General features: G+C 42.5%; 2 protein-coding genes across 2 annotated transcripts in view; one reads left to right on the forward strand and one right to left on the reverse strand.

Moving 5' to 3' along the window:
- The window catches only part of RAB7A (RAB7A, member RAS oncogene family), an 88712-nt gene that overhangs the window by 24211 nt on the left and 45316 nt on the right, over positions 1 to 19185 (forward strand). The gene's annotated exons all lie outside the window — the stretch shown is intronic.
- LOC104005738 (ferritin heavy chain-like) lies at positions 13191 to 16256 on the reverse strand. Its single transcript, XM_054680980.2, has one exon. The coding sequence runs from the start codon at positions 14785 to 14787 to the stop codon at positions 14239 to 14241; it is 549 nt and encodes a 182-aa protein (XP_054536955.1). The 5' UTR covers positions 14788 to 16256; the 3' UTR covers positions 13191 to 14238.

The following is a 19185-nucleotide window of genomic DNA, read 5'->3' on the forward strand; positions in this document are numbered from 1 at the left end:
AAAAGACTGGTGGCATTTTGCCCCTGACCTAGAAATTTGTAGAACTTTTAACTTGAGAGAGATGATTTAGGGTATCTGGAGGAAGAAATTTCTTTTTCTTTTTTTGAGACAGAGTCTCACTGTTGTTGCCCAGGCTGGAGTGCCATGATGCGATGTCAGCTCACTGCAACCTCTGCCTCCCAGATTCAAGTGATTGTCCTGCTTCAGCCTCCTGAGTAGCTGGGATTACAGGCGCCCGCCACCACGCCCAGCTAATTTTTGTATTTTTAGTAGAGACGGGTTTTCACCATGTTGGCCAGGCTGGTCTCGAACTCCTGACTTCAGGTGATTCACCTGCCTCAGCCTCCCAAAGTGCTGGGGTTACAGGTGTGAGCCACCGAGCCTGGCCAGCCAAAGAAATTTCTAAGCAGCAAAGCATTCAAGAGGTGATTTGGGTACTATTAAAGGCATTCAGTTTTATAAGGGAAGCAGAGCATAAAAGTTAGGAAAATTTGCAGCCTGACATTGAAATAGAAAGTAAAAACTTATTTTCTGAGGAGAAATTCAAGCCCTTACAGAAATTACGAGTAGCTGAATGTTAACTCCCAAGACAATGGGGAAAATGTCTCCAGGGCATGTCAGAGGTCCTCATGGCAGCCCTTCCCATCACAGGCCTGGAAGCCTAGGAGAAGATGGTTTCATGGGCCGGGCCTAGGGTCCCTGTGCTTTGTACAACCTGGGGACTTAGTGCCCTGCGTCTCAGCCGCTCCAGCCGTGGCTGAAAGGAGGCAATGTAGAGCTCAGGCTGTGGCTTCAGAGGATGCAAGCCCCAAGCTGTGGCAGCTTCCACGTGGTGCTGAGTCCGCGAGTGCACAGAAGTCAAGAATTGAGGTTTGGGAACCTCTGCCTAGATTTCAGAGGATGCATTGAAATGCCTGGATGTCCAGGCAGAAGTTTACTGCAGGGGCGGGACTCTCATGGAGAACCTCTGCTAGGGCAGTGTGGAAGGGAAATGTTGGGATGGAGCCCCCACACAGAGCTCTCCACAGGGAGACTGCCTAGTGGAGCTGTGAGAAGAGGGCCACCATCCTTCAGACCCCAGAATAGTAGATGCACCAACAACTCGTACCATCCCCCTGGAAAAGCTACAGATACTCAACACCAGCCTGTGAAAGCAGCCAGGAGGGAGGCTGTACCCTGCAAAGCCACAGGGGTGGAGCTGCCCAAGACCATGGGAACCCACCTCTTGCTTCAGTGTGACGTGGATGTGAGACATGGAGTCAAAGGAGATCATTTTGGAGATTTAAGATTTAAATGCCCTGCTGGATTTTGGACTTGGATGGGGCCTGTAGCCTCTTTGTTTTGACCAATTTCTACCATTCAGAACAGCTGTATTTACCCAATGCCTTTACCTCCATTGTAGCTTAGAAGTAACTAACTTGCTTTTGGTTTTACAGGCTCATAAGCAGAAGGGACTTGCCTTGTCTCAGATGAGACATTGGACTGTGGACCTTTGTGTTAATGCTGAAATGAGCTAAGACTTTGGGGGACTGTTGGGAAGGCAAGATTGGTTTTGAAATGTGAGGACATTAGATTTGGGAATGGCCAGGGGCAGAATGATATGGTTTGACTATGTCCCCATCCATATCTCATCTTGAATTCCCATGGGTTATGGGAGGGACCCAGTGGGAGGTAATTGAATCATGGGTGCAGGTCTTTTCCATGCTGTTCTCGAGTTAGGGAATAAGTCTTACAAGATCTGATGGTTACAAAAAGGGGAGCTTCCCTGCACAAGCATTCCTCTCTTTGCCTGCCACCATACATAAGATGTGACTTGCTCCTCCTTGCCCTCTGCCATGATTGTGAGGCTTCCCCAGCCATGAGGAATTGTAAGTCCAGTTAAACCTCTTTGTTTTGTAAATTGCCCAGTCTTGGGTATGTCTTTATCATCAGCCTGAAAACAGACTAATACAGTGACCTCCTAGCTACACTAACTATAAATCCTAAGAATGCTAACCAATAATACTGGTGCTACAAACTATGCTAACTAACTAATGAACATAATACTAACAATACCAACTGTATACTGACTACACTAACAGTGATAACCAACAATACTAATAATACTAACCAGCAACATTAACTAAATAAAAAATGAAAAAATGAGAAAAACAACAAAGGAAGTGGAAGAAAAATGGGAAGAAGATATAAGAATTTAAAAAGTGGGACAAAAGAGTAAAGGAGGATGAGAAAATAAAAAGAAAAAATAAGAAAAAGGAAGTAAAAAAATGACAAAAAGAAAAATGACAAAGACAAAGTAGAGAAAAAAGATAAATAAAATAGAAAAAAACACTACACATGAGGAAACAACATAATTGTGGTCTCTGTTTGTCAGGTCACCAAAAATCGGCTTACTGGGCTGTGCAGACCAAAAACCTACGTCCAGCCAAGTGCTTATTTAGGTGTTTGTAATTCCAGAACAATGGCTCCTTATAACATCCAGAGCAAGAAATGTGCCAGTCGTAGCTAGGAATAATCCATAGTGGTTTTCTCACTTTTGGTCTCAAGAAGCTTTTCCTCTTTTTTTTTTTAAAGTGTTTATTCTTTAGGTGGGTTATAGAGGTTGATATTTATTTTTTTTGAAACCTGAAGTATGCTACAACAGCCTTTTTTATTTCCAGGTTCAAAATCTCTAACACCTTTTGGCTTTTAAACATGTCATAATGTGTACACTCAAAATATTCAATACCTTTTTCTGAATTAAACTCTGAATGTTTGGTCTCAAAATGATGCCACAAATTAACTGACATCATGATACCCTAAGGAAATGTTCTGTTGCATAAGATACAATTGGGTACGTTATTAACATCTGTAGAATGGAGAGGAAGATATCTATTATCATAATTTCCCCAGAAGATTATCATCGGATTTCTCTTCAGAACCTTCAGGAACACAAGTTAGTGGGTGGATGTATTCAGTTATTGATGGAAGAAAACTATCAGTTATGAATTCTAGATCCAGCAAAACTGAAATATTGTCATATGCAGCAACATGGATGAAACTGGAGGCCATTATGTTAAGTGAAGTTAGCCAAGCACAGAAAAACAAATATTGCATGTTCTCACTCATATGTCAGAGCTAGAAAAGTAGATTTTATGAAAATAGAGCATATATTGGTGGGGAAGCAGATAGAGGATGAAGGGGGGGAAAAAGAATGTAAATATATTTATTACCCTGAACTGTATACTTAAAAATGATAAAGATAGTAAATTTCGTATGCGTGTGTGTGTTTAACCTCAATAAAAAATATTTTAAAAAATGAGGGTGGAATTAAAACATTCTCAGATGTCTTAGTCTTTTTGTGCTGCTATAACAAAATACCTTAAGACTGGATAATTTATGAAGAACAGAAATTTGTTTCCCACAGTTCTGAAGGTTGAGAAGTCCACAATCAAGGCTCCAGCAGATACGGTGTTTGATAAGTTGCCCTCTGCTTTCAAGATGGTCCCTTGTTTCTGTGTCCTCACTTGGCAGAAGGAATGAACTTGCTCCCTTGAGTCCTTATATAAAGTCATTAATCCTATCCATAAGGGTGGAGCTAGTATGGCCTAATCATCTCATGAAAGCCCCACCTCTTTATTTTTTATTTTTGGTAGAGATGGAGTCTCACTGTGTTGCCCAGGCTGGTGTCAAATTCCTAGGCTCAAGTGATCCTTCTGCTTGGGCCTCAAAAGTGCTGTGGTTACAGGTGTGAGCCACACCTCTTAATCCTGTTGCATTGGGGATTAAGTTTCAAAATGAATTTTGGAGGAACACAAACACTAAAACTACAGCACCAGATGATTCAAAAGCTTAAGGAGTTTGTTACCACTAGATCTCCCTTCATGAAGGAAGTCATGAAGGTTGAAATAAAAGGACATTAGACAGGAAATCAAATCTGTATGAAGATATAATCATGTCTGATAAAGGTAAATACATGAAAAATTATAAAAGCTAGTAGTGTTTCTGTTTTCTACATGATTTAAGAGACTTATGTATCAAGAAGTTATTAGTCTGTGTTTTGGACACACAACACATTGAGATGTAGTTTTGTGGCATTAATGGCTGAAAGGTGATGGGGTTGGAGCTGTATAGGAGCAGTTTTTATATGTTATTGAAGTTAACTTGGTATACATTCACATCAGAGTAGTATAACTTTAGGGTGTTAAATATCACCCCCATGGTAACCAAAAAGAAAATAACTGTAGGATATACACAAAAGGAAATGAAAAGGGGATTAAAATGTTTTTCTACAAAGATCAACTAAACACAAAATAAGATAATAATGCAGGAAATAGGGGACAGAACAACTGTGAGGCATATATAGAAAACAAACAGCAAAATGACAAAAGTTCTGCCTTATCAGTGTTTAAATGTAAATAGCTTAAACCCTGCAGTCCAAAGACAGATTGGCAGAATGGATAGAAAAACATCCAGCTTCTAGCCATAAGAGACCCACTTTAGATGAAAGACAAAAAAATTTAATGTGACAGGATGGGAAAAGATACTCTCTTCATATAGTAACCAAAAGAGATCGGGGTCGCTACACTAATATCAGACAAAATATACTTTAAATAAAAAAAGTTTACGAGACAAAGCAGGACATTATATATTAATAAAAGGTTTAATACGGCAAAAAGACAAAACACACTAATGACAGACCACTCAAATATGTGAAACATGACTGATAATGGAAGGGAGAAATAGTTCTACAGCAGTAGTTGGGGACTTTAATGGGTAGAAGAACCAGGCAGAAGGTAAGTAGGGAAACAGAATATAGTACTTGAACCATTTAAGAAACCAAGTAGATCTTACAGACATACACAGGACATTCTACTCAACAACAGAATGCATCTTCTTCTTAAGTGGACTTAGGACCTCCTTTAGGATAGACCATACATTAGGCCAGAAATTAAGATTCAAGAGATTTTTTAAAATACTATACCAAGTATTTTCTTTGACAAAATGGGATGAAGTGAGAAATCAGTAACAGAAGGAAAACTGGAGACTTTGTGTAAATTAAGTAACACCCTCTTCAAGAACCAGTGGTCAAAGGAGAAATCACAAGGGCAATTAGAAAAAAAAGGATTAGAAACAATTTAACAGACAGAAAATAAAACATTGCAAAACTTATGATATGCCACAAAAGCAGTGTTAAAGGAGGAAATTTACAGCTATAAATGCCTTCATTTAAAAAAGGATGAAGATCTCAAATCACCAATCTTAACTTTTTACACCTTAACAAAGTAGAAAACAAGAAACTCAAAGGTAGCAGAAAGAAGGAACTAATACAGTAGAGATAAATAAAATAGAAAAATTCAGCAAATCCAAAAGTTAGTTCTTGGAAAAGACTAACAAAATTGACAATCCCTTACCTAGATTGACTAGGCCCGAGATGAGAATCTCAAATTCATAACCACCTTTCTTTGCTCAGTTCCTGGGACTGTACTCTTTCCACCTTGGACGATGCCATCTCCTCAACCTTGAAAGTGATATGATTTTATTTTATTTTATTTTATTTTTAACTTTTGGAAGATTTTTAAATTTCATGAATAATGGTAATGATTTTTTTTTTAATTATACTTTAAGTTTTAGGGTACATGTGCACAATGTGCAGGTTAGTTACATATGTATACATGTGCCATGCTGGTGTGCTGCACCCATTAACTCGTCATTTAGCGTTAGGTATATCTCCTAATGCTGTCCCTCCCCTCTCCCCCCCTAAAGTGATATGATTTTATATGTAGGGAACTGTAAAAATTTCTCACACATAAAACCCTTTTGGATCTGATAAACTCATTCAGCAAAATTGCAGGATACAGAACCAACAAAAGTTCTGTTTCTATAACATTAACAACGGGCCGGGCAGAGTGGCTCATGCCTGTAATCCCAGCACTTTGGGAGGCTGAGGCGGGTGGATCACAAGGTCAGAAGTTTGAGACCAGCCTGACCAACATGGTGAAACCCCGTCTCTACTAAAAATACAAAAATTACCTGGGTGTGGTGGCACATGCCTGTAATCCCAGCTACTTGGGAGGTGGGAGGCTGAGGCAGGAGAATCGCTTGAACCCAGGAGGCAGAGGTTGCAGTGAGCCGAGATCGTGCCACTGCACTCCAGCCTGGGCAACAGACTAAGACTTTGTCTCAAAAAAAAAAAATTAACAATGAACAATCTGAAAAGGAAATTAAGAAAGCAGTTATATTTACAATATCATGGAAAAGAATAAAATAGTAAATTAGGTAGGAGAAAGACATGGATAGAAAGCTACAAAACATTGCAAAAAGAAATTAAAGACTTTAATAAATGGAAAGGTAACTCATGTTCATGGATTTAAAAACTTACTATTGTTAGGATCACAGTACTCCCCAAAGTAAGAAATGCAATGCAGTTCTTACTAAAATCTCAATGATGGTTTTGCAGAAAATAGAAAAATCCATCCTAACATGGATACAGAAAATCATGGGATCCCCAGTAGCCAAAATAATCTTGAAAACACACAACCAAGTTGGAGGTCTCACACTTCCTGATTTCAAAATGTACTGCAAAGCTACACCAATGAAAACAGTGTGGTAATGGCCGAGGTTCATATTTGGACTGTTGGGGTTTTTCACCTTAGTATTCGCTATTTTTTTTTTTTTTTTTTTTGAGACGGAGTTGCGCTTTGTCACCCACGCTGGAGTGCAGTGGCATGATCTCAGCTCACTGCAAACTCCACCTCGTGGGTTCAAGCGATTCTCCTGCTTCAGCTTCCCAAGTAGCTGGGACTACAGGCGCACACCACCACGCCTGGCTCATTTTAGTATTTTTTAGTAGAGATGGGATTTTGCCATATTGCCCAGGCTGGGCTTGAATCCCTGGCCTCAGGTGATCTGCTCACCTCCACCTCCCAAAGTGCTGGGATTGCAGGTGTGAGCCACCACACCTGGCCCAGTCCCACTCTTGTACATACATCACCACCACCTATTTCCAGAACCTTTCCTCATGCCAACCAGAGACTATGCAAATTAAGCAGTTATTCTCCATTTTCTTCTCTCCCAGCCATACTTGATAGAACATGAATATCAGATAAGTGCTATGGAGAACAGTAACACAGGGTGAAGTGAAAGTGCCATTTTATGTAGGATGGTTGGGGAAAGATGGCATTTGAGCCACTGATGGTGCAGGAGAGGGAACAAGTGTGATATTGAGGCCAGGTGTGCTTAGCAGTTTGAAAGCAAAGCTAGAAGTACAGGAGAGGCAGAGGCACAAGATGAATGTTTTATATTTTATTTTTTAAATAAAATATTTTTATTTATTTTAAAAACAATTTTTTTTTTTTGAGACCAAGTCTTGCTGTGTTACCCAGGCTGGAGTATAGTGGCATGATCTCAGCTCACTGCAACCTCTGCCTCCTGGGTTACAAGCGATTTCTCCTGCCTCATTCTCCTGAGTAACTGGGACTACAGGTGCCCACCACCATGCCCAGCTAATTTTTGTATTTTTAGTAGAGGTGGGGTTTTACCATGCTGGCCAGGCTGGTCTTGAACTCCTGACCTCAAGTGATCCACCTGCCTCAGCCTCCCAGAGTGCTGGGATTATAGGCATGAGCCACTGTGCCTGGCCTGAGAAAAATATTTTTAAGAAAACAGAGACAAGGTCTTGCTGTGTTGCCCAGGCTGGTCTCCAACTCCTGGGCTTAAGCAGTCTTCCTGCCTCAGCCTCCCAAAGGGCTGGAGTTACACTTGTGAGCCACTGCGCCCAGCCTATTTTATTTTTTTTATTTTTAGAGTCAGGGTCTTGCTCTGTCACCCAGGCTGGAGTACAGTGCACTGTAACTTCAAAGTTCTGGGCTCAAGCAGTCTTCTGTCCTTGGCTTCGCAAATCACTGGGATTACAGGTGTGAGCCACCACACCTGGCTAATTTTTAAATTTTTTTGTAGAGGCAGCGTCTCACTATATTGGTTAGGCTGGATTTGAATTCCCGGCCTCAAATGATCTTCCTGCCCTAGCCTGTCAAATTGCTGGGGTTACAGGTGTGAGCCACCACCCCAGTGTTTTTTGTTTTTTTGTTTTTTTTTTGAGACAGAGTCTCGCTCTGTCGCCCAGGCTGGAGTGCGGTGGCGCTATCTCGGCTCACTGCAAGCTCCGCCTCCCGGGTTCATGCCATTCTCCAGCGTCAGCCTCCCGAGTAGGTGGGACTACAGGCGCCCGCCACCACGCCCAGCTAATTTTTTTTTGTATTTTTAGTAGAGATGGGGTTTCATCGTGTTAGCCAGGATGGTCTCGGTCTCCTGACCTCGTGATCCGCCCGCCTCGGCCTCCCAAAGTGCTGGGAATTACAGGCGTGAGCCACTGGCCCAGCCTCCTGTGTTTGGTTTTTTAATTCTGCTTGTTTGTAGTGACATTCATCAAGAATGAATGACTTTAAAACAACAACGAAAAATCTTTAGGGATTTTTACTCTTGGGCAAGCATGCTTCTGTCTCTGAGCATTAGTTTTCTCATTTATCAGATAAAAGGGTTTGGAGTAAATCAATGATATTCTGGTTGTGGATAGAACTCTTGAGGGTTCCCTGAACATGATCCTTTGGTAGCATTGGATTGCTCTCGGCCATCCCACAAATAGCTGTGTTTTATCTGTTTTTTGCTTAAGATTTAACATATGAGTTCATTTGAAATGTTTCTGTTGCCACAAAGAAACAAAATCCCTGGCTCAGAGTTTTAAGGGGACTTACTGTTCTAATGCTACTCAGGCTTTGGTTGAGTAGTAAACAGACTACAGCTTGTTTTTAAGTTCAATGATCTTCAACCTACAGCCCCTGTATTTTACAAATGAGTAAATTAAGATCAGTATCTTCTGTTCAAATTCTTTTTCCAAAGAAATCCAAATGTGCCATAAGCTGATAGGTCTCTGGCCATGAAATATGGTCTCATAGTTACATTGAGATTGTTGAGTAGCTACAGGGAAACTGAGAATTTACATTCTGAGGCAAATGGGTTAACCTAAGAGGAATAAAATTAAGTAAACTGTGTATTAGCTCCTCATAATGTGGCAGGAATTCAGTGTTAGCGGTGGAAAAGCCACAGGAGCTTAATGTGGTAGGTAAGGAAGGTTTATGTTAGTTCCTTTCCCCGATTATCCCAGTTGCTGTGCATTGCCATCTCAGATCAGTTTCTAGCCATGACTACCTAAAAGTTGTCTGAGGGAGGCTGTGCACTGGGTGATCTTGTGAGGCAGGTGGACGTCTATTCTGCCAAGATCTTGTGGGCCCAGTTTGAGAATGGGTTTTAAGTTTTAGTCCTTTTACACTTCCTTTGCAGGAATGTAGCTTTTGAAATAGAAGGAAAGTGTTGTGAAACCTTTGACATTCTGTTCTTTAACACTTCCTCCTCAGCCTGAAGATCTCAGCTTTTGCTTGGGTGTTACAACACCCCATGGTACCTGAACCTCAAGTAAGCTCTGTTAGGTTTTCATATCTGCCCGTGTATGATGGTGACTTTTTTTTTCTGAGACGGAGTTTCGCTCTTGTTACCCAGGCTGGAGTGCAGTGGCGCAATCTTGGCTCACTGCAACCTCCGCTTCCTGGGTTCAAGCGACTTCTCCTGTCTCAGCCTCCCAAGTAGCTGGTATTACAGGCATGCACCACCACGCCCGGCTAATTTTGTATTTTTAGTAGAGACGGGGTTTCTCCATATTGGTCAGGCTGGTCTCTAACTCCCGACCTCAGGTGATCTGCCTGCCTCGGCCTCCCAAAGTGCTGGGATTATAGGTGTGAACCACCATGCCCAGCCTCGATGATGACTTATGAGTCAATTTGACTGGTTCTCAGGTGCCCAGATATTTGGCTAAACATTATTCTGGGTGTGCCTGTGAGGGTGTTTCTGGATGAGATTTGGTGGACTGAGTGAAGGTGACTGCCCTCCCCAGCGTGGGTGAGCCTCATCCACGGGAGGCTGCATAGAGAAGGAGGCTGAGCAGGAAAGTCTTCTTTCTCCGCCTGACCGTGCTTGAGATGGGACATAGGTGTTCTTTGCCCTCTGGACTCCAGGCTGCAACTAGAGCTTAACTCTGTCAGCTCTCCCGATTCTCAGACCTCCCAACTGCAGGTCATGGGACTTCTCAGCCTACATAATCCTGTGAGCCAATTCCTTGTAATAACTGTCTTTATGTGTAATCTATTGGTTCTGTTCATCTCTGGAGAGCCCAAATACTCCAGCAATAATGGAGTCACTTTTTCCCAGAGATAGGTTTTATCTTGGAGGATTCTTATATTGATCCTTCCCATATCTCTGGTTCAGAAACACTTCCTACAATGTAGAGTGCTAATAGCTGGTTTGTGAGTACCCCTTAGATATACTGGGATGAGCAATAAGGTCAATGCTGTCACCTAACCGTCTGTTGATTGTCAAGCCTTTGTGTGGAAGCAAGGAAATTCATCTAGCAATCATAACAAAGCCAAAGCCTGGAGTATAAGGTGGATAGGTTTTTGGCTAGCAAGAGCTGCAGAAAAACACTCAGCCTCTAGCTTAAACTGAGTTATAAACATATGGAACTAGTGTAGGCCTTGAAATCTTTTCTGGTCGAATCCTCTTTGTAGGGGAACCTAGGCAAAATCATGTCATTTCCACTGCCGGTCCAATAGCGACTTCAGTTAAGGTATAGACCTATATAAAGTGTTTTATCCCTTAAAAAGCTTCATCCCCCATTTGCCTGTGGAATCCTCCCTACAACCCTAAGAGGTGGAGAGGAAGCCTTTCTTACAGATAAGGATGGAAATTGTACAGATGCACGAATTTGTTTCTAAAGCTAAGTAGAAACAAGAGTACCAAGAGGTCAGATTTTTCCAGCCCCCAAATCCTTGGCGTAAGTGTATAAAAAGTAAGCACAGCTGTTCTTGGGGTTTCTCAGCCTGTTGCCTCCTCCCCATGTTAAAATTCTGGCCTTTATTCTTCGAAGATAATCTCTGTACCCAGTTGAGGATTCAACATCTAGGTATCCTCTTTGGGAAGCGTTCTTAAAGCCCTCATATAATGGGTTAGATTCCTGATCACCTCTAACCCCCTTTGTGTTGAGAGTTTCTTTTGATTACGAAGTCATACATAGTCATTGTTTTAAAACTTAAAATATGGCAAACCATAGTCAAAGTCCTCTATACCCCCCCATCCCACTCGGAGGAAGAAGTCTTGACTGTTCCTATGACATCATACATATATTGCCATTTTCCTGTCTGCTTATCCAGGGTCTCCTTAAACCAAGCTTGAGGTAGGGAGACTATCTTGGTCATCTTTGCATCTCTAGCAGTTGGGCTGGTGCAGGTGCTTGGGAAATGAATCTGTGTTAAGATCACCAGCCTCTGAACAGGCCTTATGTACCAAGGTCTGTGTCCAGATAGGCATGACCTCTGAGTTAACAGTCCTTTATTTAGATCTTCAGGACTGAGTTCTCTGCCACAGATTTGCCCTCTGGAAAAAGGCACCTCTCCTCTAGAGCAGCAGCTGTCAACCTATAAATCCTGTTTTGAAAATTGGAATTTTAGTTAAATTACAGGGACAGAGTGTGATTGTATACAACTTAATTAACTTATTGAAATAGGGATGTGAATAAGACTACTTTAGGCATTACTGAAAAGCAACCGAGCATTTAATGTTTTCGTTTATATTTATGCCTGCCAAACTGTGGCAGCAGCCCCATCAAGATGTCTGTGGTGCACTTAACTGTGCAGAAGGTGTGGAGCCTTTACATTTCCTCTCCCTGGACTTGGTACCATGTTTGCATGTTTTGCCAGTTATCTTAAAGTGGGATTTTAAATCTATTGTAAAACAAAAATAAACTTCATGGTACTTAATGCCACTGAAATATACACTTAAAAATGGTGAAAATGGTAATTGTTATAATATTTTACCACAGTAATTTATGTAGGAATACTTTCTATAACTTTATGCTAATAAATTTGAAAACCTGGAGGGGAAATTGTGCTGGCAGTGTTGAACTATGGGTCAGTTTGTTCTAGGCTACAGATAGACTTTCCTGTGTGAAGATTAAAGATGAAAAAGGCTAAGGAGGAGGGACAAGGGAAAAGAAAAGTGGAAATTTTAAGGGTTCCTGCTAACTCTTCCCAAGGAATTGGAAGGAGTGTTTACTAAGTGTTCCATTCCCGTTTAAGCTCTCTTCTCCCAACACAGTTAACCAAGCAAACTGTTACTTATTCTTTATAATAAAATTCCTCCCCGTCACAGTTTTTCTTAACCTCCTCAAGTCTTACCACCCCCCTACTTCCCACCATGACCCTCAAAATGGAAGTGATTATATGAAGACCTGAAGGATTACTTAAATCTCAATGAGTATTGAGTGCCTTCTGGCAGTGGGGAGTGAGATGGGGTGAGAGTTACTGGTCAGACAAACCCGGAGTACTTTGGAAGGTTTGCTTTGGGGCATTTCTTATTGTTGAAGTTACCTGGAGCCCACTCCAGTGGGAGAGCCTGAGGGTGGAGATTAGAAGCAGAATCTGTTTAGCTAGATTAGGATCCAATGAGAGCTTCTGCCTCAACTGTCCTGTTCAGAAAGCCACTCCTCCTCTAATGTGGAATAGCTTCACAGTTTATTATGAAAAAATGTCAGACATATACAAAGCAAAGAGACTCAGTGTAAAAGATACACTCTCCTACCTACTTTCAACAGTTAGCATTTTCTGTATTTGCTTTATCTGTTCTTTCAGTTGAGCTACTACAAAGTAAATTAGACCTCATGATACTTCACCTGTAAATGCTCTCAAGTCCTTTAATCTAGAATGTGGTCCCTCCTTCCCTTTTTCTGTCATTATCTTTAGTTTTGGAAAGATCAAGCCAGTTGTCCTAACAGTGTCCCACATTCTAGGTTTGTCTGGGTGCATCTTTTGATGTTTAATGTATTTCTCTATCCCCATTCTTTCTTGTGAAGTGGAAGTTGGGTCTAAAGGCTTGAGTACATTTAGCATATATATATATATATATATTTTTTTTTTTTTTTTTTTTTTTTTTTTTTGAGACGGAGTCTCGCTCTGTCGCCCAGGCTGGAGTGTAGTGGCGCGATCTCAGCTCACTGCAAGCTCCACCTCCTGGGTTCACGCCATTCTGCTGCCTCAGCCTCCCGAGTAGCTGGGACTGCAGGCACCCGCCACCACGCCTGGCTAATTTTTTTTTGTATTTTTAGTAGAGACGGGGTTTCACCATGTTAGCCAGGATGGTCTCAATCTCCTGATTTTGTGATCCGCCTGTCTCGGCCTCCCAAAGTGCTGGGATTACAGGCGTGAGCCACCAAGCCCGGCCTAGCTTATATATTTTTGACAAGAATACTTCATTAGGAACCTTTTAATGTCTGATTGTTCCACTATTAGAGACAGTAAGTTTAATCATGGTATTAAGGTAGTCACAGCCATATCACTGCATTGTAAAGATACTTTTCCTTCCCCTACCCCCATTCCTGTGTGATTAGGAAGTGCTCTGTAGGGTAATACTTTGGTGCCATGTGGATCTTTTAGTTTCCCATCCACCTTTCACCTTTGGTATCACTGATGATGTTTACCTGAATCCCTTCATTAAAGATTGCAAAATTATTTTTTATTTCAATCATTTTAAATACATTCCTTCTACTGGCATTCACCTGTTAGATTCCCGCCCCTGCTTTTCAACTAATACAGTTCCTACTTAAAAGACAGGATACGTTGTTTTCCTCTACCTACTTATTCTCAGAGTGAGGAGTTATTGTTAGAAGTATTCACTCATCTTTAATGAAATTGTTTTGTTCATCAGATTATTTCAGGAGAGCAAGCAACAAGTGAGCAAAATAATCTGGGCCTGGCAGAGCTACAGAGGTCAAAAGGGAGGACATGAGAAGCTGCAAGCTGTCCCACAGAGATGGCAGCCTTCTCCCTCCCATTTAGCGGGGCTGGAAATGAGCTCCCTGTGACTCCTCTCTGTCCTTCCCCGGCTCCTCCCAGTCACCTCAGTGTGAGTGATGAGTAGTGCAGTGACAGCCTCGACCACATACCACATTTCTGTCCTGTAATAGCTTTGCTACCGACAACTTTCTTTCTTTTTTTTTTGGTACCAAATTTCTTTCTTTGAAGGAATGGTACAAATCAAAGAACTTAAGTGGATGTTTTGGCACAACTTAAAGAAAAGGTAAAGGAAGTCCCAACATGCATGCACTGCCTTAGTGACCAGGGAAGTCGCCCCATGGCTATGGGGAAATTAGCCTGAGGCTTAGTTTTCATTATCACTGTCTCCCAGGGTGTGCTTGTTAAAGATATATTCTGCCAAGCCAGATTCGGGGGCTCCCATCTTGCGCAAGTTGGTCACGTGGTCACCCAATTCTTTGATGGCTTTCACCTGCTCATTCAGGTAACGTGTCTCAATGAAGTCACACAAATGGGGGTCATTTTTGTCAGTGGCCAGTTTGTGCAGTTCCAGTAGTGACTGATTCACATTTTTTTCCAAATGTGATGCACACTCCATCGCATTCAGCCTGCTCTCCCAGTCATCACAGACTGGTTTCTTGATATCCTGAAGGAAGATTTGGCCACCTCGATGGTTTTGCAGCTTCATCAGTTTCTCGGCATGTTCCCTCTCCTCATGAGATTGGTGAAGAAAGTATGTGGCAAAGTTCCTCAAAGCCACATCATCGCGGTCAAAGTTGTGAGACATGGACAGGTAAACGTAGGAGGCGTAGAGCTCCAGGTTGATCTGGCCGTTGATGGCCTCTGAGTCCTGGTGATAGTTCTGGCGCATCTGCGAGGTGGACGCAGTCGTCATGGCGGCGACTAAGGAGAGGTGGCGGCGGTGGCTGCGTGGCGCTGGAGCGGCAGCGGGGGCCTTGGGATGGTCCGAGGGCGCGGTGAAGAGGGGACAGAGGGCTGGCTACGGGCGGCCGGCCGGGGTGGGGGACGAGCGCCGGGTTCCGTCCAAGCACTGTTGAAGCAGGAAACCCCGACGACTCTCGGCGAAGAATGTCTCTGCTACCCACAACTTTCTCACTGTGCCAAAATCAGTGCCTGTCCAGTACCCTCGCCTTTTCTACCTCTCCTCTGCTAGCGATACTGTGTTTAAGTCAAGTGACCTTCCTCTCCTTCCTCACCATCCTGCTTCTCACACTTACCCATACTCTTACGAAGTCAGCTTACCATTACTCTTGCTAATTCAACTTAAGTAATACAATTAAACACCTCCTAAAATGAAGAAATCCCTTACATCTTCAGTTAACCTCTGTCTTAGTTCCTTTGGGCTATTGTCGCAAGATATCTTAGACTGGATAATTTATAAACAACAGAAGTTTATTGCCCACAGTTTGGAGGCTGAGGAAGTCCAATATCAGGGCTCCAATAGATTGACTGTCTAGTGAGGGTCACACTTCTGGATGGTGTCTTTTATGTGTCCTCACATGGTGGAAGGGGCGAGGTGGCTCCCTGCAGCCACTTTCCTAAGGGCCCTAGTCCCATTCACAAGGTCCCTGCCCTTCCTGACTTAATCACTCCCCCAAAGGCTCTACCCCTACTTTTTTTTTTTTTTTCCCGAGACAGAGTTTCTCTCTTGTTGCCCAGGTTGGAGTACAATGGCGCAGTCTCGGCTCACTGCAGCCTCCGCCTCCCAGGTTCCAGTGATTTTCCTACCTCAGCCTCCCAAGTAGCTGGGATTACAGGTGCGTGCCACCACTCTGGGCTAATTTTTGTATTTTTAGTAGAGACGGAGTTTCACCATGTTGGCCAGGCTGGTCTTGAACTCCTGACCTCAGGTGATCCACCCACCTCAGCCTCCCAGAGTGCTGTGATTACAGGCATGAGCCACCACGCCCAGCCAGGCCCCACGTCTTAATACTGTCACCTTGGGCCTTAGGCTCCAACATACAAATTTTGCAGGGACATTAACATTCAGACCAGAGCAGCCCCTCTACTTAGATGTACACCAGTGTAAAAATTAACATGAACTCTGATATGCTCCACTGAATACAGAGACTCAAACATGGCACCCTCAATATATAAAATCAGTATGTTTGCAAAATTGCATCTCTCCAGAGGACAGAATCTGAACCAGTTGTTTAACCAGTAAGTTTCAAACAGTGAAACCAAGTAAATAACAGTTATTCAACAATAAATTAGGACACCCAAGAAGTCCTGGGTAACCACCGTCATGGGAAACAGAAGACAGGTCTTTCACTAGGACAGAAGGCATAAAATTGGACTAAATTTATTGTATGGTTCTTTTCTGGAATCATGATTTTAAAATCAACTACCAAGAAGGTTTGAAAATAAAAATCAAAAGTCGACCATGATTTTCTTGGGGGAAGAGAAAGCAGCTCCTGAACCAAAGATCACTGTCGACACTGGCAGAGCAGATCCCATAGGAATGGTCATACATTTTGGTTGGTTGGTTTGTTTCTTTATTTTTTGTAGAGATGGCAGAGCAGATCCCATAGGAATGGTCATGTGTGTGTGTTTGGTTTTTTTCTTTATTTTTTATAGAGATGGGGTTTCACCATGTTAACCAGGCTGGTTTTGAACTCCTGAACTCAAGCAATCCACCCACCTCAGCCTCCTAAAGTGCTGGGATTACAGGCATGAGCCATCGTGCTTGGCCTGGGTCATATGTTTAACTCTTTGAGGAACTGCCAGACTGTTTTCCAAAATGGCTGCACCACTTTACATTCCCACCAGCGGTGTAGAAGAGTTCTAATTTCTCCACATGCTCGTCAAAACTCATTTTCTGTTTTTTTTTATTCTAGTGGTCCTAGTTGGTATGAAGTGGATTCTTCTTTCTTTTGACCCTCACTGGGGTCTGATTTGCCCTGATACCATCTCTTGCTGCAGCCTTCATGCCTAGTGCCTGATCCTGCCTCACCCTGCTGCGCGTTGGCATTCAGATTTGACTTAAAATCCGAGTGGCTCAGCCTCTGCTCTGAATTGTCCCTTCAGTCAGGTGTTTGCAACTAGTCTCCTGAGGAGTTGCTGGGTTTGAGTCACAGAATACAAGAGGGATGCCCCTTCCAGGATCTGGGGGTTGGGAAAGTGTGGCAAGGCAGGTTTAAGATAGAAGAGGAAGTCAGCTGTAGCAAGCAAACACGTAGACCTGGGCTGTGGGACCCTCGGAAGGGATATGGAGCCAAGCTCTTGGAGTGCCTGAGGAATTAGCCCAAGGAGCTTTGGCTTTCAGTAGCTGCTCCTGTGTGTAGCAAAGCAGGTTGGAGTAGAGTGAAGGGAGCCTGGGGTAAGGAAATAAATCAGGAGTCAAGAAGTAATGATGCAACTAGGATTGTGGAAATGTAAAGAGGTTAGGGAAAGATTTGTATGGCTGGGGCTAAACCAGATGTGATGGTTGGGGTAAAGGGACACAGGAAGTGGTTTTGGGTATGAGAACAAGAGAAAGTGTTCCCCTTGGGAAGGACAGACGGGGTGAGTGGAAAGTTTCTGTCTAATGTGACTTTAGGTGCTAACACAACACAAGGCAGACGTTTGCAGCAGAGAATTAAGAAAAGCTGAAGCTGGAATCCAGATTCAGCAATCGTGAATGCAGTGAGAACTGAGGCAATGCAGAGTGGCTGCTTCTTCCATGTCATCCCCTCAGATATCTGCATCCTCCTGGCCTCTGACTATACCTTTTTTTTTTTTTTTTTTTAAAGAACAGCTTCATTGGAATATAATTGCCATACATGTTGAAACTATACACTTTGAGTTTTGACATATGTATGTATCTATGAATACATACCATTCAAAGATGGTATGTATTGTGTGAAACCATCACCATAGTCAAGAGAATGAACAAATCCATTACCCTGAAGTATCCCAGTATTTCTTCGTAATTCGCCCTCCTGCCTACTGCCCTTCCTTACCCCTCTCCAGGTAACCACTGATCTGCTTTCTAGTTCGCATTTTCTGGTATTTTGTATAAATGGGATCTGTATATATACTTTAAGTATACTGTGTATTTATTTGGGGGGGAGTATCTGGCCTCATTCGACATTATTATTTTATTTGTGCTATATGTATCTATAGTTCATTCCTTTTTGTAGCTCAGTGGTATTTCATTGTATAGCTATATCACAGTTTGATTAGCTTTTCTGTTGATGGACATTTGGGTTGATTCACGTTTCTGGCTGTTACAACAAAAGCTGCTGTGAACACTGGTGCACAAGTCTCTGTCTAGATCTGTGTTTTCATTTCCCTTGGGTAGGTAGCTGTTTCGGAGGGGAATGGTTGGGGCATATGGTAGGCGTATGCTTTAACTTTGTTTAAAAAGTTGAAATACTTAATACATCATAAAATTCGCCTATATAAAGTGTGCGTGTTTTGTTTTGTTTTGTTTTTGGAGACAGGGTCTCATTCTGTTGCACAGGCTGGAGTGTAATAGTTTGATCACAGCTCACTGCACCTTCATCCTCCCAGGCTCAGGTGATCCTTCCACCTCAGCCCCATGAGTAGCTGGAACTAAGGGCACACGCCACCACACCTGGCTAATTTTTTTTTTTTTTTTTTTGGTAGAGACAATGTCTCACTTTGTTGTCTAGGCTGCTCTCAAACTCCCAGCTTCAGCCTTTCCACCTTAGCTTCCCAAAGTACTGGGATTACAGGCGTGAGACACTGCGCCCAGCCTAAAGTGTGTGCAGTTCAAATATTCACAAGGTTGTACAACCGTCACCATCTAATTACAGAACCTTTTCTTTTCTCCTTTCCTTTCCTTTTTTCTTTCTTTCTTTCCTTTTTTTTTTTTAAGGAAACAGGGTCTCACTTTCATGGAGCTGGGACCACAGGTGTACACCACCACACCCAGCTGATTTTTGTAATTTTTTGTAGAGACAGGGTCTTGCCATGTTGCCCAGGATTTCTTCAAACTCCTGGGCTCAAGTAATTTGCCTGTCTCTGCTTCCCAGAGTGCTGGGATTACAGGCATGAGCCACCACACCTGGCCCAGAACATTTTCATCACCCCAAAGTATATATCTAACTTTTAAAATGGTTTTTCCATTTCACATTCTTACCAGCAGTGTACAGGAGTTCCATCTGCTCCATATCCTTGCCAACACAGCATGGTCATTTAAAAAATTTTTAGCCTTTCTAATAGGTATGTGATGGTGTCTCATTATGTTTTTAATTTGTATTTCCCTAAAGATTAGCAGTGTTGAACAGACATGTTTTCACCTGCTTATTCTTTGGTGAAACATCTA

This window comes from Pan troglodytes, chromosome 2, assembly GCF_028858775.2.
Source record: "Pan troglodytes isolate AG18354 chromosome 2, NHGRI_mPanTro3-v2.0_pri, whole genome shotgun sequence".
NCBI classification, from domain to species: domain Eukaryota; kingdom Metazoa; phylum Chordata; class Mammalia; order Primates; family Hominidae; genus Pan; species Pan troglodytes.